General features: G+C 40.4%; 1 protein-coding gene across 2 annotated transcripts in view; it reads left to right on the top strand.

The window, feature by feature from the left end:
- The window catches only part of LOC140205881 (fizzy-related protein homolog), a 47,758-nt gene that overhangs the window by 17,377 nt on the left and 8,886 nt on the right, over window positions 1-21,495 (top strand). For both annotated transcript variants that reach the window (XM_072273720.1, XM_072273719.1), the window contains 10 exons: window positions 2,611-2,733; window positions 3,716-3,779; window positions 9,813-9,940; window positions 11,081-11,163; window positions 12,217-12,400; window positions 14,346-14,411; window positions 15,495-15,597; window positions 17,856-18,040; window positions 18,339-18,572; window positions 20,451-20,555. In XM_072273720.1, coding sequence (XP_072129821.1) covers window positions 2,611-2,733; window positions 3,716-3,779; window positions 9,813-9,940; window positions 11,081-11,163; window positions 12,217-12,400; window positions 14,346-14,411; window positions 15,495-15,597; window positions 17,856-18,040; window positions 18,339-18,572; window positions 20,451-20,555 — 1,275 coding nt within the window. The remainder of the gene's footprint in view (window positions 1-2,610; window positions 2,734-3,715; window positions 3,780-9,812; window positions 9,941-11,080; window positions 11,164-12,216; window positions 12,401-14,345; window positions 14,412-15,494; window positions 15,598-17,855; window positions 18,041-18,338; window positions 18,573-20,450; window positions 20,556-21,495) is intronic.

Raw genomic sequence — 21,495 nt, forward strand, 5'->3', positions numbered from 1 at the left:
CTGTAAATGTCCTGAATAGTGGGAAGTTCACATCTACAGATGCGCTGGGCAGTCCGCACCACTGTCTGCAGAGTCCTCAACATTTCCCTTCTGGGGTCATCTTTGTGTCTCGTTAATTTTTTCATTGGTTCTTGTTTTTCAGCACATTTCAAAAATGGTTTACAGTGCTCTTCTGTATCATTATTTACCAGTTCTGTTCATTGTACTGTCCCCAAGTACCATCTCAACCCTTTCTCGTTAGCATCCTTACCTGCTCAAGTTCATTCATTACTGCTAGATCTAGTTCCCTTATTACCTATCTTGCATAGTTAATTAATTGAAAGAATATACTGCATGTAATGGGAGTTTCATTATATTGTCTGTTTTAGTGGTGAATCTGTGGATTTCTTTGCCACAGGCTGCTGTGGAGGGCAAGTCTTTATGTATATTTAAGGCAGAGGTTGATAGATTGTTGGTTGGTTGGGGCATGAAAGGGTACGGAGAGAAGGCAGGAGACTGGGTTTGAGAGGAAAATTGAATCAGCCATGATGAAATGGCAGAGCAGATTTGATGGGCCAAATGACCTAATTCTACTGCTATGGTCTTATTGCCACTTCTAGCCAGTCAGCTGCCCCAGTAGTATGTCTGATCCTGTATATAATTTGCCTGCATCTGTATGAATTTTACATGTCTTAATGATAGTTTTATCCAACTGTCATGCGAACATTTAGCTGTACCACCTCTCTTGTCTCTCATGATTCTATTATGCCATGAAACATTTAATTTCCAATACTGTTTCCTTTCAGCAGCTGTATCTCAGTAAAGCCCACTAAATCTGATTCCTGCCATTGTCCTTGTCTCCAATTTCTCCATTACTGTAGACACTGGTCTGCTGCTGTAGAGTTTAACAAGTTCTTCAATAGATTTACATTATTCTTTTGCAAACTCCTTCATTCTACTACAATCCTGTGCTCATCCCTGCCACTGACATCACTTCTTTAGTTGTGTAGCAACATTTCCCTCAGAGCTGGAAATGTAGGTGGTAAAGGAAGGGAAAAGTTTGTTTGGAGGAAGTAGTAAGCAATTTAATGATTGCAATCGAGAGGGAATAACTAACAAAGGCAATTTTCACTTTCTTCGATGCTAACACAGCATCGCAACACCTAAAGGAATTAAATTGAGTTCAGCAGTTAGGCTTATGGTGAACCCATGTACATGAAATGTCATACACCAAAGGAGGTGCATTTAAGGTGAGAGGGCAAAGTTTAACAGATGTGTGGGGCAAGATTTTTTTCACACAGGGAATGATAGGCATCTGGAATGGGCTGCTAAGGATAGTGGTGAAAGCTGAAACAGTAATGGTGTTTAATAATCTTCAAGATGAGCACATGAATATACAAGAAATAGTGGGATATGGATCATGAGCAGGCAGAAGAGATTTAGTTTAATTGCAGCATTGTGTTCAGCACAGACATCATAGAACAAAGGCCCATTTCTGTATTGAATAGGTTCTATTTTCTAATAAATTTGTATTGCTTTAGTGCCTAAGGTGATAACAGGTAAAAGTTCACAAAGCTAACGCTATACTTAAGAAACTATAACTAACACTTCTGCTTAAGAGAGATGATAAAGGATAAAGCAAAAACAATAAATTGGAGATTAGACAGCTTAATGTCAAGTAGGAAGAATAATGATACAATCGCAACATTCTTTCGAAATATATATTTTTGAAAAATCTTGTGTCCTGCACTATACTGCTGCCGTAAAAGAGCAAATTTAGTGATAATAAACCTGATTCTGCTTCCGATGCTGAGATGGTGCCAAGGATATGAGTACTCAGTTGTGAGAGAATACCATAAACATGAGGTGTGTTCATTGGTTATGATTTAATTAATAGCCAAGAGGAGTATTCCTTGTAATATCCATTTTATTGGACGTTCAACTTCTCAAGACCATTTGTACCAAAGTCATCTCGGTCTCGAACAATGCAATTCAATTAATGCACAACTCAAGACACTATAGACAGCAATACATGGGAACGGTGTGAAGGCATAGCAGGTCAGGAAGCGATCAGTGGATGAGATACAAAATTAAATGTTTCACATCAATGATGCTTCATCAGAACAGATCAGTTTATTACTTGGTCCCGAGATGTTAACTTACTTTCTTCCCACTGACCTGTTGAGTATCTCCAACATTTTGCATTATCGCAGATGTCCAGCAAGAGTTCTTTTTATTTTTCTGTTTTGTAACAAAGATGGAAGACTTGAGCTCTACAAGAAAAATGGTTACAATAATGTAGACAAAAATATAGAAAATAAATATGCATAATTAATGTTGCCCTAGGGGAAAGCATGTATTATTTCCATAAATGTACCCATGCGTATGTTTTTTTCCACATGGTGTTGAAGTGTGATTTGGAGGATGTCACACATGTGAAGGGTTTAATATATCTTTAAGCTGGTTAATAATTCAATAGTTGCACAACACTGTTATCTGATAATGTACCCTATACACTCAATCTTTATTTCTGAACAGCTTCTGTTTATAATGCCCAAGATTAGATGGATTCTGAGTTTAAGTTATTTATTTTAAATAACTGCTACTGATGTGAACGTTCTTTTGAAACAGTCTGCCTTGAGTACACGACATGTAACGTCAAACTCACCAGCGACCCTTCCTCGCAAGACAGGTGACCGATTTATCCCAACGAGGGCAAGTTCTAACTGGAGCATCAACTTCCATACCATAAATGTAAGATAATATTGACAAGTTATGTGAAGAACTAACATTGGCTCTTGTTAGCTTCTTATAAATCCTTTGTAAAATAATAATGAGGGTTACTGTCAAACAGAGTGATATTTGAGCATTTTGGTGGGGACACAAAGCATGTGGGCATGCTGAGCATGACATTGCTGGAATACTTATAGGAGATTAATATAGTAATGGCAGGATTCCTCAGTGCTCCAACAAGGTACTTTAAACTCCTCACTCCACTGGTGTACTGAAAATCTCCTGAGGAACTCAAAGTATCTTGTTGCGGCACTGAGGAAAAATGCCTTTAACGCTACTGAACTGCAAACGTTTGGCTGGAACATTGGGCAGATGGTACTTTCAACACACCTGTAAGAAAACTTCTGTTCATTTATAATAATAGTTGGAAAATTAGTCTCAGCACATACAGGATTTGGCAATTAAATGTCTTTTGTTTCAGACGACATAAATTATTCAAGGTCTTGTAAAAAAAAACTTACTAATTTTTTTCAGAAGATTTTGTTTTTTGAGAGTAATAAAGTATTGGTGCATTGAAAGGAAGCACAGGAAGCATCGCCACCCAATTGTCAAAGCTTCAGGATTTCTAATCAACGTGATGACAGTTTATTGGAGTTTTTATCTATCACTTGCTTTATAGCTTGTGGCAATTATCCTGCACCCCTTTTCGCACTAAAAAAAATTACTTTTTGCTCAATGAGAGGGAAGATATTTCTGGCAAGATGCACAAATGTTACTCTGATCCCTCAGTGTAATGATGACTGGGAAAACGCATTGTCCGCGTCTCTCATTCTGAAGCGTACCAATGAAAAAAGACATTCACAAGTACATAAATTATTTCTTAAATTTATTGTAACCTTGTAACAAATGCTCTAATCAGTAATAACATTATCGTATTAACCCTACTGTGTTATATGTGAAAAGAGAATGTTCCTTTAATAAAGACTTTGTTGTATTTTAACAGGAAAATGGAAAGTCCCCAAATCAGAATCGAAAAACGAAGGAAACAAATTCTGACAGTGGGAAAGGTACAGTTTATGTCTATATTATCTTCAGCATGGTTAAATTAAAAGTCTCTTTACATTGGGTTATCCCTGTATGATCATTGTTGGAAAGTAAGAATGCTTTGTGATCCTGTGACCTAGAGTACAATACTACTACCCAACGTGGTAGCTGTAACAGCACCAGTAGAGAAACCATCACTATTGATCTGAACGTATCACAGACCATAACTTAATGTCCTGAACTTTGGAAGGTCACTCTGTGAAATGGAAAATAAACTCTCTAGATAGAATGATCACGACCCCTTTGATCCACATTCAACCCCTATTTATGAGAACAGGTCTCAGCGAGTTTTTGGCATAATAGATTGCAGTGTATTATTTTTGCAATGTGAGTGGTAACGGTGATTAATTTTGTTTATAGCTCATTCTATGCTGTTAACAGTAAGAATAAAATCCAATAATGAACTCAGTATATTTCCCTTTCTCACTGCGGAATTATACAATTATCATCTTTCTTTTGTAATATAGTAATGGAGACAATATGTTCTTGTTGTAACAAAATGAGGCAGATCTATCACTGCCCCAAGATCACTAGCCACATGCCTGTGGTCCACGCAGTATTTTCCAACTTGGTGATTGGTATAGTTATCGATTGGAAGCCTAGCAGCCAGCAGCACAGAGTGGGGAGGCGCGAGTAGCCAACTGCATTCACAATGAATTTGGATTCAATGTAAACTGCCATACAAGAAACCAGCTGAGAAGACGCTGGCAGAACTCAGCCTGCAAGTTCAGAACCACCTCATTCATCTGTCGGTCCTGAACTCCCTGGTATTTACAGTGAGATTAAGAGCCTGTAGTTTGGTTTTGAATTGCCTGCAAGTTCCAACTCATTGCTGTTTTCAGTATAGCTAGTTAACACTTGAGGAAATTTTATATCTACACAAAATTTCCTCATGCATTTTCCATTGGCTCTACATTCATAAATAAATGTAATTATATTTAAATTAACATCCTAATCCCAGACATAAAACCAAGGTTGAATAGAGAAGGGTACTGTTCGAATACTCTTTAGGACTTCTCAGTTTGTGTCTAACTTCCTTACTTTAGGAAATTTGGGGATTTTTATCTATAATGTTGCGATGAATTTGCATACTACAGACTCTGGCACTCAGGCTCATCAAGTCCAAGCTGACTATGTGTGGTAGAAACTTACAATTTCTAACTACCTTTGGTTAAGGAAATACATGTAATTTCTTGTTTAAGAGAAACAATTTGAAAATAATTAATGTTATCTTCCCAGGATGCCATCTGGTCCAATACTGTTACTTTTATAAGTTGAAAGGGTCACTATTCCTTAACCATCTAAATACATTGTGACCAGAGCAATTAAGTTGTCCACCTGATGGCCAGATAATGAAGGATGTGTCCTTCATCCTGTAGTCATTCTCCTGATAACCCCTTGAAGCTCACGGTTTGCAGGGGAACCCAGTCGTGTGCATTATGGGTGTGGCTGAGATCCCTCAAGAACTAGGCCTCTCGGCCAATGCACTGTGAAGCATGTTAGTGCCAGTGGCAAGCTAAGCCTGCTGGAGAGGCAAACACAAGCATTATCACAGCTTTGTTTCAGGACTGTGCTCTTATTAAACGTGGCTTCGTTACAAATACTATCATAAGTTTTACAGACATTCAGTCTACCAGTTAGGTCACCTTTCTCTGGATGAGTCAAAACAGTGGACTTGGTATGACTGGTTCCTTGATAGTTGATGAGAAGTCCATTCCTCATTGTTTCTACACTTATGCATTGTACCTTGTGGTTGTGGTCTTGGATTTGCTGCTTGCCATGCGGTAACGTTCCACACTAGTGATGTAATTTCTAAATCCAGTTTAATCAGCAAATGTCATTGCTGTCAAAATAGTACTTGTACATAAGCTTTCTATTCTGTACCAACTCTGACCTACCAGCAATTGGTAATTTGATGGAAGTGGCTTCTCATTTCCCTTCCCATGAATCATAACTTGTCCTTTGGCAGAATGCTTTGTCTACCAGTCCTTTTATGCCCTGATTTTCTTGTGATATATTTTTTTGTTAAATCACACCCCACTCAGCATTTATAAATCATTGTAGGTAAAAATTCCATTAGATATTCTGTATCTGGCAAGTAGAGCTCTTAAGACATTTGTCGCAGCCTCATGTGTGTTACACTGAGTACTTGTGAAGTTATGCTTTTGTGTTGATTTCAGGATGTGGCAGTTGTGAATGTGACACTCTGATTGTTCTGTTTATTGGTTTTGCTTCTGATCACAAATGAGCCAAGATTATACTGGAAGATGATGCTGAAGAGGTAGCAATTGGGGACGAAGAAATAGCAAATGAACTTAGTACATATTTTGGGTCAGTCTTCACTGTGGAATGCATTAACAGAATGCCAGAAATTCAAGGGTGTCAGGGACAGAAGTGAGGGTAGTTGCTGTTGCGAAGGAGAAGGTGCTTAGCAAGCTGAAAGGTCTGATGGTAAGTCACCATAAGTCACCAGGACCAGATGGGCTTACGCTCAGGGTTCTTAAAGAGGTAGACAAAGAGATTGCAGAGGTCTTAGTAATGATCTTTCAATAATCATTAGATTCTGGAATGGTTCCAGTGGACTGGAAAATTGCAAATGTCACCCTACTCTTTAAGAAGTGAGAGGGGCAGAAGAAAGAACATTATAGACCAGTTAGCTTGACTTTAGTGTCGGGAAGATTTTGGAGTCCATTATATGAAGTATGAGGTCTCGGGGTACATGGAGACACAAGATCAAATGCACTAGGTCAAAGTCCACATGGTTTCCTTAAGAGGAAATCTTGCCTGACAAATCTGTTGGAATTCTTTGAGGGAAAAACAAACAGGATAGACAAAGGAGTTAGTGGATGTTGTTTACTTGGATTTTCAGAAGGCCTCTGACAAGGTGCGGCACATGAGGCTGCTTAACAAGATAAGAGTACATGGTATTACAGGAAAGTTTCCAGAATGCTTGGCTGACTGGCAGGCAGGAGGCAAAGGGTGGAAATAAAAAGGGGCTTTTCTGGTTGGCTGCTGGTGACTAGTGGTGTTCCACAGGGGTCGGTGTTAGGACCATCTCTTTTCACATTATATATGTTATTTGGATGACGGAATTGATGGCTTTGTGGCCAAGTTTGCAGATGATACGAAGACTGCTGGAGGAGCAGGTAGTGTTGTGGAACCAGGGATGTGCTGAGATTGTGAGAATGGACAAAGCAGTGACAAGTGGAATATAGTGTAGGGAAATGTATGGTCATGCACTTTGGTAGAAGGAATAAAGGTGTAGACTCTTTTCTAAATGGGGAGAAAATTCAAAAAAATCAGATGTGCAAAAGGACTTGGGAGTGTTCATGCAGGATTCCCTAAAGGTTACCTTGTAGGTTAAGTCAGTGTTTAAGAAGGCAAATGTAATGTCACTATTAATTTCAAGAGCACTTGAATGTAAGAGCAAGGATGTGATGCTCAAGCTTTAAGACAGTGGTCAGGCTGCATTTGGAGTATTGTGGGTAGTTTTGGTCCTCTTACCTGAGGAAAAAAATTGCTGGTATTGGAGAGGGTGCAGAGGAGGTTCACAAGGATGATTCTGGGAAAGAAAGGGTTAATGTGTGAGGAGTGTTTGATGGCTCTGGGCCTGTACTTGCTGGAATTTAGAAGAATGAGGGGGGTGAGGGAATCTGACTGAAACCTATCGAATATTGAAAGGCCTGGATAAATGGATGTGGAGAGGATGTTCACTGTAGTGGGTGAGTCTAGGACTGGAGGAAGAGCCTCAGAATAGAGGGACGTCCACTTAGAACAGAGAAGAGCAGGAAATTCTTTCGCCAGAGAGTAGTGAATCTGTGGAGCTGATTGCCACAGATGGCTTTGGAGGCCAAGTCATTGAGTATATTTAAAGCAGAGGTTGTCAGGTTCTTGATTAATCAGGAAGTTCAAAGGTTATGGGGAGAAGGCAGGAGAACGGAGTTAAGAGGGTTAATAAATCAGCCATGATGGGAAGGTGGAGCAGACTTGATGGGCCAAATGGCCTAATTTTGTTCTTACGTAATATAGTATTTGTTTTTTTTTTGTAATTTGTATTTGGGATATTTGCAGAACCAATATTCTCTGTCGATGAGTGGCATCAGTAGCATGGTAGTGTAGTGGTTAGACTAACGCCATCACACCCCAGTGATCCTGGTTCAATTCCCACCTCTCTGTAAGGAGTTTGTACGTCCTCCCTCTGACTGGGCACTCTTGTTTCCTCCCACGTTTCAGAGATGTATGGGCTAGTAGATTACTTGGTCACATGGGTGGGGTTGGGTGGTACGAGTTTGTTGCGCCAGAGGGCACGTGACAGTGCTGTATCTCTGAGTAAGTAGTTAATGGTGGAAAGGCTTAGAAAAGAGTTGGAGGGAGGGCAGAGGAGGATGTGATATCCATCCAGGACCGTCAGGATTTAGAACTCATTACCTCAAAAGGTGCTCGAGGCAGGATCCTTCATACAATTAAAATGGACTTGGGTGAGTTCTCAAGGAATCTTGACTTGCTGTATTAGGGTTCCTGAGCTTGGAGAGTTGCATCTGTAACATGATTTAGCTATACAAAATACAGATGTAAGACACTTGGGTTGAGCAGGTTGTCTATTCAAGGAAGGCTAAGAAGTCGGGCACTGCTGAGGGAATCCCACCACTATCATGGATACCATCTTTTGGATGAATGTCAATCTAGGGTTCCATACTGCCTGTTAAAAGATCCAAGGCAAGATCAAGGAATTTTGGGTGACCTAATGACCTGAACACTGTTGACCCCATCAGTTTCTGTGCCTCATACGCCAGTGTGCTGTTTATCGACTCCATCGCGGCATTTTAATAAGTTCATCCCTCAGATCCTTGTGGGTTAACTGTACTCCTTGGGTCTCAGCACCCCTCTCTGTAACTGGATCTTGGGTTTCGAGACAGAAAGGCCAGTCAGTCCGTGTCGTAAGGTTCATTTGGTGACACAGCAGTGGATGGCCTTATCAACAACGATGCCAATACAGCATACAGAGAGCAAGGTGAATGGCTGGTAGAATGGTGCAAGCACAACTTGATGGTCAACGTGGACAAGAATAAAGACTTTAGGAAGGTGCAGGCTGACCACTCCTCACTGAACATAAACAGCTCCTCCATGGAGAGAGCCAGAAGCACCACGTTTCTGGGAGTGCACATAATAGACAATCGCACCTCTTCGTCAAGAAAGCACATCACCATCTCCACTTCCTGAAGATATTGAGGAGAGCGAGGATTCCCCGCTGCCAGCATTCTGACCAAATTTTTACAGGAGCGCCATTGAGGGTGTCCTGTCTGGTACAGGAATAGCAAGTCATCTGACCACAAAGCCCTACAAAGGATTGCGAGGTCTGCTGAGAGGATTGTCGGAGTCTGTCTTCCACCCATCTGAGATATTTATCATGAGAGTTGTGTGTACAAATCCCTCCCATCTGTACAACAATCTCTTCGACCCCCTACCATTGGGCAGGAAGTACTGTAGTATTAGGACAATGACTGTTAGGATGAGAAACAGCTTCTTCGCCTCGCCCAGACCGTAGGATTACTGAACTCCCTGCAGCCGCTCAGGTCTCACCACATATGAAGTGTCAGTAGTGTTAGACCACTTACTTTTGAAATGGTGTAGTAAATGCAGCTTATTTACTTAGTGTTGGGTGGGAGTTAGATATACTCTGCTGTGCACCTTGGTCCAGAGAAACATTGTTTCATTTGGCAGTAAGTATACTGTTGAATGACAGTAAATTTGAAAATAACTGGAAATTGATAACCCTTGCTGTTTACTGCTATTTGTTTGATCTTCTGCTTATCCCTACTGGAGAAGAATGTACTCCTGATTTTCTTCCAGTCGTGGTGTGTAGTTGTTGGCGGAAAGGTGCCCCATTGTGTTTGGGTATGGATTTCAGATGATCTAAAATAAAAGAAGTTGCTGTTTTCCGTGGTAATAATGGGATGGTGGTATTGCCGTAATGGGAATTTCTTGTCCATTGGCAGATGGTGTGGCATATGCTGCCTTGCTAAAAAATGAGTTACTGGGAGCAGGCATTGAAAAAGTGAGTGATCCACAGACAGAAGATCGGAGATTCCAGATGCCGATGCAGGAGCGACGCAATCTATTCAGAGTAAGCGAACAACGTGATCAATGACGCCATTATTTATAGACTGGCTAAACTAGTGCCTTTATCTCTGGTCAGCCATATTGTCCTACGCACAGTCAGATGGTGTCTCCTGTGTTGTAACACTAAACTTGACAGCATAATAACTGGAGCTGAATCAGAAAGCTGCCCCTGATTTCTAAAGAGTCACCACGTTGATTAATTCTCTGCCTCGCCACCCCAGTCATTTCTGTTGTGCCTGTACTGAAAGTGGCGTATTTTTTGCTTGGATTTCAATATAACTGCCCCCAGGTTGATAGCCCCACAGTCTAATAATTATAGATGTAGCACCTACAAATAGCTATATTCCACTGCATGTTTCTGCTTTGTTCCGTGACAACAGGTTCCAGATGAATAAATAAACCTACGTTAGCTAGTTAACCTAGTACCGATGAAGGGTCTCAGCCTGAAATGTCAGCTGTTTATTTCGGTCTGACCTGCCAAATTCCTCCAGCATTTTGTGTGTGTTGCTCCATAATTGATTAACGTCTCATTGCCCAAGATCTGTCCTATGTCCAGGAAACACCCTCCCCCCGTTTTAAGATATTAAAAATGGATTAATCAACTCTTCTCATTGTTTTGTGCACAACAAGATAACATTGATAGCAAAAAAATTCCCCATACGTTAGTTGACGTTGTGATGTCTTTAATCTTCCAAAGGAGGCTGATACACTTAGGAGGTACCATAATGTTAATTTTTTGACTCAGATCAGTAACAGTGAGCTCTGTAAGCTCCACGCTGACTTAACCCACATTCTTGTGTACTTTTATTTTGTTTTTGAAAATCTTCAGTATGTTTCGATCTTGAACTGTAATATGGACGATAGGTACCATTTTTTGAACGAAATGTTAATTTACGCCTGTGTATTTCAGATAAGCATAAGCAAAGAAAGAGTAGTGAAATATTTTAATTAGATATTATTGAACAGATTGTTCATTAACATAGCATAAATCTAAAAATGACAAATTTATTCTGTTTCTGAAAGGTTTACTTTCTACAAGGATTTTACATGGTAGTAACTGCTTCACTGTGTGTTGCTCATTGCAATAAAATGAGGTTTTCTTTCAAGCTTTAACTTTTACTTGGTGTGTTTCATCTTCTTTCAGTATGCTTTGAGTACAAAGAGATCTACTACTGAAAGTGGGAATGAGATTTCACCGTATTCACTATCTCCTGTTAGTAATAAAAGGTGGGTAAAGGAGGACTGTTAACTCATTGTTCAATTTGTTTCTCTCTTTTTAAAGAAGAATGAAGAACCATAATTGTAGATTGATTTTGAAAATGAGTATTAGACGTGTGCTCTTTCAGCCAACAGTCTGCCCCAAACTTCACTGAGTGTTTTCCACTGATTTCGTAAAACAAAGTATTAGGTTTTATGAGTTCTCTTCGTTGGTGAACTGCTCTTAGTCGAATTGCTGAGAACTTAATTCCTTAAATTCCTTTTTGCTGCTTCCAACATGAACAATTGAGACAAATATTTGTAGCCTATTCATGAAAATTAATCTTTTTCAGATGTAGTTTTAACTATTTCTGTTCATTCTCAAATTTCATCTGAATATGAACAGTTATGATGCAACTTGTATTGTTTGATAATTATACATGCATGATACATTCAGTGAAGGATCTCAGTGTTAGAATCGAATTATTTTCTTGGCACTCTCAGCATTTTAAAGTGTATATGCTTTAAAGAAAACAGAATAAGATGTAGAGCAGTGGATTTAAAGTGGCTCCAGGAATGAACCAATGTAGAAAGAAGAAACTGATGGTGTTCTTGGCATTTATATATCCTGTGGTTCGCATTCTCCAATATTTCAATTGGAATTGAATGGTTAGAACACAGGCTTGGCAGAAATGTATTAGAAGTAATGATTTTAAAAAAGGGATCAATCAGTTATATTTTAAAGAACCAAATGAAAGAAAAGCTATGAGTTTGTTACGTGGAAGAATATTTCTCTTGCTCTGCTTTTTTAGCTGTTTACTTATTTCTGAAGTGTTTAATTGCCAGGTTCATTCAACATTTGTATTTGTAAATGGCACTCTTTGGCTCATTACAGGGGACTAGTTCTGGAAAATGTCACAACATAAGTTGAACCTTTTGTGTTACATTTTAAAGCTGAAGGTCTTATCAATGATTTAAAAATTCTGTTCTAGGCAGAATTTCCTTATTTGCCCAGGATAGAATAAGCAAGCAATATCTCTAACTGACCATAAATTTAACCTGCTTTCAACTTATTTTGAACAGTCAAAAGTTGTTGCGGTCACCACGGAAACCAACAAGGAAGATTTCAAAGATTCCATTTAAAGTCCTGGATGCTCCAGAATTGCAAGATGACTTTTACCTCAATCTGGTGGATTGGTCAGCAGCAAATGTCTTAAGTGTTGGTCTTGGTGCGTGTGTTTACCTGTGGAGTGCATGTACCAGTCAGGTAAGGTGCAACTTGCTTACTTTGTTACATGACATGGCAACATGTGTTATTGTTCAGCCAATATTTCCTTGGCAACAGTTCTGTTCCCAGCCTGCATTGCTGCAGCAGGTCAGATGTCAACACTTCAATGCCCAGGTGACTGGTGGACGTAGCGCAAGACCAGTATTTTATGTGATCACTGGCATTGATTAAAAAGGAATGTGGGAGTACTATAAATCTGAAATAAAAACAGAGAATACTGCAAACAGCAGATCAGGCAGATGTATAGAAATGGAAACTTAATTTTTAATATTATTTTCTAATACTGTCAGTTTTAAAATAGGTTTATTGTTTTATGTTTCTGATCATTTTAATGATCTAAATTATTTTGAACTTCCTAAAATGTCTTTGATAATCAGAAACATTTAGAAGTATTTCAAATGTCTTCATTAGTGGCAAAGTTGAACATATCATCACGTGCATAAGTACAATGGAAAACTTACTTTCAGCAGCATCACCAGGTGCATAGCATCAGAGACACAACAATCGCAAGCAGAGCAAATTATACAATGAAGAACACATTTAAAATGTGGGGGGGGGGGAAGGACAGTATATTGTAATGTAAAATAGACATAATGTTTCTATACTGAGGAAGTGATTAGGGTTGTGCAGGTTTGTATAAGAACCAAATGGTTGAAGAGAAGTAGTTGTTCTTGACCTGGTGATGTGGGACTTGAGGCTTCTGTACCTTCTACCCAGTGGTAGCAGTAAGATGGCATGGCCTGGCTGGTGAAGGTCTTTATTGATAAATGTTGCCTTTCTGAAGCAGTGCATCATGTAGATGGCGCTGATGGTTGGAAGAGACATGCCCTTGGTGTCTCCGACACTCTTTGCGCATAGTGGGTCAGTGACGGTTTTGTCTCCTGACGGGCCTTTGTTATTATACATTGTCATGCCTTGGTAACATCTAGGCTTTTGTCTTGCTCATGTATGGAGGATTCCGGTCTGGCTCACAGTCTAACAACTTTTGGGAGAAGTGAGGGTAAATTAATGCCAGTTCTTTGGAGTTTGATATTCACAATTTACAAGTGTTTATTAGCTGGAGCCTAGGGAAGAACAAAGGCCAGTCTGCCCACTCAGCTTTCCAGAGGCAACTGAACTACCTTTTCATCTCCGGAAACTACAGGGGGTCCCACTGCGAATACGGTTTTGTTTTGATAGATTTCTTTTTATTTGCTTCCTTTTTCTGTTCTTTCAATATATTTAGTGACTTACTTTCATTTAGAGCTGAATGGACAGTGATCACTTGCAATTTGAGATCAAGGACTTTCTTGCCCCATTTATTGTTAAAAGTGTGGCACAGATAGAACTGCTGTGACCTACATTTGATCTCCCAGGTGCTCCAATGTCCTAAAGACCTGCTTGTTGGGAGGGAAATTAGTTACTGTAAATTACCTCTAGTAATGGGGCGGGGCGGGGGGGCTGAGAATCAGGGTGAAGTTAGTGTGCATTTTAGAGGGAATAGGTTATAGTGGAATGGAATGTGGGAATTGCTATGAGAGCCTGCAGAACTAAATGAATCAAATATTTGCCTCTTTATATCGTAAGGAAATCTGATACAATGAATTTTAAAATTTTGTTTCATAAGCGCGTTTTATCGTTTAATTATTTACAACCACAATCTCTCAGTGCTGGGCAAACAATGAATTGCTTTTGTTCTTGCAACATGAGAGAGAGCTTAATAAGGAACCTTGCGTTTGCCTGAGTACACGATTGTTTCGATGAATCATGTGGTCTCTATTTAACAAAGGATTCTGGTCCTTTGGGACAATTATTCTGCAAAGCCACCTGAGTAAGAGTGTTAAATTGGGGGTCGATGAGGGGTGAGCTCTGATTTATCGAGGGATTGGATCTTGTTTTTAAATAGAGAGCCATGCTAATTGTGCTTGGTCTTTTTGTTTCCTAGGTAACAAGGCTATGTGACCTCTCCATAGATGGGGACTCTGTTACATCAGTTTGTTGGAATGAGAGAGTGCGTGTAATCACTCTTTACTGAATTCAATTCCTGTTCTCACTGATTAAATGTCCAGTCAAATTCGTTAGATTTTATTGTACATTTATTTACAAATATTAATGATTTTTTTCTTTCATGAGGCTATTATTCACAGATGAATTAATACTAAAATATTGTGAAATACTGTATTGCTAATTACCTTTTAGTCAATTGGTGTGTCATGGATAATTTCTACTCTGTGCAAAAGGTTAATTGCTACGCAGTTACTTAACTACCGACACTGGGTTAACTGAGCAAATGAATAGATAGAAAATGGCCTGTAATTTTTAATTAGAAAATTTGGTATATATTTAAATAGAGCTTTGAGTTTCTATTAAAAAAAACAGATCTACGAATTCTATGAAGTTAAAACATGGAAGTATTTGAGAAGCCCTGTAAGATAGCATTAAAATGAAGATGACATTTTTAGGGAATGATTTCCTCCCTGCCTTGTGCAATTATTTTTGACCAACTTCAATGCAAAGGCTGAGGGATTATTTTCAATAAAATAAAGAATGATCTGTAAGCACTTCAGGTCAGTAGATGGGCATGGGAGCACTGAGAGGTCCTATACATTACAGGTACACACTTCTGTTCTTCCCCTCCCTCCATTCCAGCAGTGTGCCTGATCCATTCTTTGGAGATAGGTTTTGGACACTGCTTCAGAATTTCCCTCTGTCTCAGTGTTCAACCCTTGTTACCAGTGCTACTCTTATTCACTTTGCGTGTGAGGTGAACTATGGGAGCAAGTCACCAACCTGCTGTCTTACAAGCAAAGCCCTCACTGGTAGAGCTGCAGCCTCACCGTTTCTGTGATCTTGCTTCGACTCTGACACCCGGTGCTTTGTGTGTAAAATTTACATATGCTCCACTTTCCTCCCAAACATCCCAACGTCGTGCCAGTTGGTGGGTGAACCGGCCACTGCAATTTGCCTCTTGCACATAGGTGAGTTGTAGAGTGAATGGGAATATGGGAGAATAAGAATATGTTCTGTGTGTTCAAAGGACCTCTTTAAGTGCTGTATTATTATGGAGATAATAATACATTTTTAATATGCTCAGGGGAACTTTGTAGCTGTGGGCACCCATAAAGGATACGTGCAGATCTGGGATGCAGCAGCTGGGAAGAAACTAACCTCTCTCGATGGACATTCCGCTAGGGTTGGTGAGTACTAATGAGTTGTTGGTTGCGATTAAATTGGCAGATGGATGTGTGGGAGTATAGATAATTATCGTATGGTACAGTCAGCATCCAAGGTGAATTACGCTGTCTTCCTGAATATTTGTAGTTTGAACGTGTCCTTAATTTGCATTTTCTGTTCTGCAATTCTGCCATGTATCTTTAAGGGATCTGGAATATTTATTAGTGATGACAAGAAATTCCTCCTCAGAAGGGAAATGAAAATCTGGAGTTTCCTTTCCTCTCTTTCATCCCCCCTCCCTGAGGGTCAATTAAAAGTTTCAACGTGACGTCTGATAGATTTTAGTTAGGCAAGGTTTACAAATAACAATCTTTGATTTAGCTAAAATTATAAAACTGATTTAAGGAGCTAAGTGAACTGCTGTAATGTAACTGTCCTTGTAGAATTGTAGATAACCCTCCACTGTGGGATTTTGTTTTTTAACTGTATGTCTTGTGTAACCTTGGAAGAAAGATGAACAGCTAAGTAACTGTATATTGTACAAATAATGTTAGCTTTGTACCATCTCCTGAGATCCATTTTGGGTGATTGAGTGAGATTGGACAAATCGGCAGAATAAGGATCAGGTTTAGTATCACCAGCGTGTGTCATGAAACTAGTTAGCAGCAGCAGTTCAATGCAATATATATGCTTCTGTACCTCCTACCTGATGGTAACAGTGAGAAAAGGGCATGTCCTGGGTGCTGGAAGTCTTTAATGATGGAAACTGCCTTTCTGAGACACTTTACTTTGCAGGCTAGTACCCAAGATGGAGCCAGCTAAATTTATAATCCTCTGCAGCTTCTATGGGTCCTGTGTAGTAGCCCCCCCCCACCCCCACCCAGACAGTGATGCAGCCTGTCAGAATGCTCTTCACGGTACACCTATAGAAGTTTTTGAGTGTATTTGTTGGCATGCTAAATCTCTTCAAACTCCTTGATTATCGTCACTGTCCTGCCTTCTTTATAACTACATCGATATGTTGGGACCAGGTTAGATCCTCAGAGATCTTGACACCCAGGAATTTGAAACTGCTCACTCCCTCCACTTCTGAGCCCCCTATGAGGATTCATATGTGTTCCTTCATCTTACCCTTCCTGAAGTCCACAATCAGCTCTTTTGTCTTACTGACGTTATTGCTGCGGTATCACTCAACTAGTTGGCATATCTCACTCCTGTACGCTCTCTTGTCACCACCTGAGATTCTACCAACAATGGTTGTATCATCAGCAAATTTATAGATGGTATTTGAGCTATTCCTAGCCACACAGTCATGTGTATGTAGAAAATAGAGCAGTGGGCTAAGCACACACCTCTGAGGTGCGCCAGTGTTGATCGTCAGTGAGGAGGAGATGTTATCACCAATCCACACAGATTGTAATCTTCCAGTTAAGAAGTTGAGCATCCAATTGCAGAGGGAGGTACAGAGGCCCAGGTTCTGTAACTTCTCAATCAGGATTAAAGAAATGGAGAGAGGGGCTTGTGTCTCCACGCTATCTGAGTATCTTCAAGCAATTTTAAACCACTGAAGTGCAGTGAAGTGCAAATTTCATGACACATGCCGGTGATATTAAATGTGATTCTGATTCATTGCCATAGGAAGTGGGGCAGGCATTTTGTGATGAGCAGCAGTTGGATCCTGCTCTGATTTGTTTTTTTGGTGTTATCGATTGAGGTAAATATGATAAGGAGAGGTGGTGTGATGCTACTACCTCTCTCTGCAAAAGGTCCAAGGAATCCTTTGTGTCCTTCTGAGATTGTACCAGGGCTTTAAGACGTGTTGTTATAAAAGTGTACAGATGTGGAAAGGTGATCTAATGATATTAGGTTTTCATGTGGACTAAAATGGCATTGTTAATCATGGAGATTTAGGAATCCAACAAAATGTATATTGTCTAGGAAGAGCAGGGCTATTTGATTTTAGTTGCTACGCTTTTTTATTGAAGGTCTGTGTTTTCAGGAGGACAGGGTTAGCAACAACAGCTTAAAATAGAAATTCTTATGACACTGTTAAATCCATGAACACATTACAAAGGAGAGTTTAAGATCTGTGTTCAGTGCTGATGTATTTTGATCTTCAGTTGTCTGTTATTGCTACCATCACAGCTTTTAACAACATGTTGCCTTTGAGTAAATGAGGTTATTGTTGCTTAAATGCTTCTGAAATGAAAGTATTAGGGGACTAAATGATTAGTTATACAACTGCTAATGTTTTTTTAATGCAGTGTTGCTTGATGTGCAGGGGCTTTGGCCTGGAATGCTGATCAACTTTCATCAGGTAGTCGGGACCGTCTGATTCTGCAGCGAGACGTACGAACACCCCCACTTCAGACAGAGCGCCGGTTACAAGGTCACAGGCAGGAAGTTTGTGGGTTAAAGTGGTCCCCTGACCACCAGCACCTGGCTTCCGGCGGCAACGACAACAAGGTACCTCACACGCATTCCACTGATGTCTAGAGTTGGTACTATTGCGAGAGCTGTAAAACGGAATTTAGTGGCATGGTCTTGCACCCATATAATGAAGGAATTAAATGAATGGTTGGCAAATTGCCGAGAGGTGAAATGGTGTACTTCTGTTCAATTAGCTAGATGACTACCAGTTTGAGTGAGGAGTGGATGAAAGTTCATTGGGAACTTGTCAAGTTGTGTTATAATGTAAAGTTCTGTGAGGTTAAAGTTGTTGATTATATTTGTATTACGGCTGCAACATATTTTCTTTTTTCAGCTGTTTGTGTGGAACAATTCCAGTCTGAGCCCAGTCCAACAGTACACAGAACACTTAGCAGCTGTAAAAGCCATCGCGTGGTCCCCTCATCAACACGGACTCCTGGCTTCGGGAGGGGGCACTGCGGATCGCTGCATCCGTTTCTGGAACACACTAACCTGTCAGCCACTGCAGTGCGTTGACACCGGCTCCCAAGTCTGCAATCTTGCGTGGTCAAAGCACGCAAATGAACTGGTAAGCTTCTGACATTGAAAGCTATGACAAATTAAATCTGCAGTATATTAGTAATAAATCCAATGAGCAACGTATGTGCATGCACATATTTGGTTAGCCTGGACAGGAAATGATGGAATAAAGATTTGTTTTCTTCTGCACATGTCATTCATATTGACGATGATCTTAGATTGGATTTATTTATTCTATTATGTCTTCAGAATACCAAGCACTTTAACTCTCTGGGAAGCACAGTCTGTGTCCTTTACACTTGTGGTAGACTTCACATTTTCTTCAAATCAGATGAGGCTGTTCAGCCCATTGAGCCTGTGCCAGCTCTGAATTTTCCAACCAGTTTTTCCCCCTCCCCCCCCCACAACCTGTTCTTTCTGACATGCAGAGTACAAGGGTAATCCATAGCGAGAATATGCACACAGACAGAATCTGATCTGGACCATACCTGTGCAGCAGCAATGCTGTCAGCTCTGCCACTGTGATGAGAGATCTCATCATTGTGGACTTGGCACTCAAAGGATTTTGCTGGGACTTGAACGATAGGGAAAGGTTGAAGAGATTAGGGAAATTATTCCCTGGAGCATGAGGGGAGATTTGACAGAGGTATATAAAATTATAAGTGGCATAGATAGGGTTAATGCAAGCAGTCGTTTTACATTGAGGTTGGGTGAGACAAGAACTCATGGTTCATCCATTAAGTGTGGAAGGGGAACCTGAGGGTGAGCTGCCTGTGGAAGTGGTAGATGTGGCTTTGATTGCAACATTTAAGAGAAACTTGGGTAAGTGTATGGTTGAGAGGGGTACGGAGGGCTATGGTCCAGGTGCAGATGGATGGGACAAGGCAGAATAAGAGTTCAGCATAGACCAGGTGAGCCAAAGGGCCAGGCCTGTTTCTGTGCTGTAGTGCTCTCTGACTCGAGATGGTAGAGTTCAAGAGGTTTCACAGTTTATCCTTGAATATCGGACTTGGGATTTTAACAATCTATTTTCCTATTTTCCTTGCTCCCTGTGAAATTACATAGAACCTTTGTAGCAGCAGATGGCAGTGTCCATAAGATAAGGTGGAAAAAAAATTTTAAACTGCAGATGCTGAAAGTCTGAATAAATACAAAAAGTTCAGGAAACTTTCAGCATCTGGGAAGAGAGAAACAGTTAATGTTTCAGGTTTAGGACCCTTCATTGGAACTGGGGGACAAAAAAAGAAGAAATGTTCATTTTGGGCAGCAGAGCACGTGGTCTTCTGACCCTGTCCTATCAAAGATCTTTCTCATTCTTCTATCCATCCCTCCTGCATCTTCTCTGCTCATAATTGTTTGGTTCTAGATATAATAATAGCTAATAGAGTACAAGTGTTCATGATTTCAAGGCGAAACTTGGTAGTCTTCAAGCAGTTACAATGAGTCCCAGCTTACTCTGTTCTGAAGCTTATTGCATTTAGCAAGCAAACTAAAGTTAACACCAATATTTTTGAAATTCTGGAGCTTTCTCCAGTAACCTTGTAAAAAAGCTGCAAAACCTTTTGTTTAATTCTTGTTTTTGCATGTGGTGCCCATTAAAGGCATGATCTGGGATTGCAATGCCTGCTTTACAGCTGAACTGCTCTTTTGAAAAGCTTGCATTGTGATGTTTATAGCAAAATAAAAGATAATTGTACAGTCAAGGATAGAGTATTGGAGCCAAATTGTATGGCTTCAAGGAGCTTATGGTTGAAGGGCATCAGGTGATGAATATGTTTATATAGCCAATAAAAGTGTCGTGTGGCTTGCCAGCTTTCAGTTGACTTTTACTTGAATCAGTCTCTTTTGAAGCAAGGTTATTTCTAATTAAAGTCTATAATTGTTTCACTTCTGTTCAAGTTTGTTGTAACTCTGCTTTACTTTCCAGGTTAGTACACACGGCTATTCCCAGAATCAAATCTTAGTGTGGAAATATCCATCCTTAACACAAGTTGCCAAACTGACAGGACATTCATATAGAGTGCTGTACCTGGTAAGTGTTTTAACGTTCTGAATGGTTCTCCACTAATCAATTGTTACTGACAAAAAGTATAACAACTGTAAGCACAGTGTGTAAATAAGGGTAACTGTAATATTAATTACGGTGCAAAGAAAGTGCAGTATTCGGAGACTATGCTGTAACTTCTCAGTTGAATTTATCACAATCTATAAAACTGTGTGATCTTCTCCATTCCCTCTGACCTTCCCCTCTCTGATGCAGAACATTCTGTCCTCAGTAAAGGTCTCACCTTTGTCCCACTGCACGCACACCTCAGTGAGTTCCATACCCGCCGTGATACTGAGCTCTCCTTCCGCTGGCTCTGTCTCCAAGCCTACTTCTTTGGCGAGGACTCTCCACCCCCACAGATGACCCCTTCTCCTGTCTTCAACCCTCCTCCTCTTGCTGGACACCCTGCTCTGGATCTTTTTATTGCCAACTGCCGATGGAACATCAACAGTCTCAACTTCACCACTCCTCTCTCCAATTCCAACCTCACTCCCTCCGGATGTCCTCCATGCTGTTCACACTAATTCTAACCTCACCATCAAAACCCACAGATAGGAGGCTGCTTAGTAATCTGGCAGACTGATCTCTACCTTGCTGAGGTCCAGCGACAACTGTCAGACACCTGCTCTTACTTGTGCCTTGAACAGGATCCCACTAAGGAGCATCAGGCCTTTGTCTCCCACACTGTGGGGATCTCCCATCCTCTGTCACCAACCTCATAGTTCCCTCACCCCACACCTTCTGTTTCTACCTCCTACCCAAGGTCCACAAACTTGCCTGTCCAGGTAGACACATTGTCTCAGTTTGCTCCTGCCCCACTGAACTCGTATCTGCATACCTTGACTCAGTTTTTCCAGCCTGGTTTGGTCCCTTCCTATCTACATCCGTGACACTTCACATGCCCTTGATCTTTTCAATGATTACA

Source organism: Mobula birostris, chromosome 12 (assembly GCF_030028105.1).
Source record: "Mobula birostris isolate sMobBir1 chromosome 12, sMobBir1.hap1, whole genome shotgun sequence".
Classification (NCBI taxonomy): Eukaryota; Metazoa; Chordata; class Chondrichthyes; order Myliobatiformes; family Myliobatidae; genus Mobula; species Mobula birostris.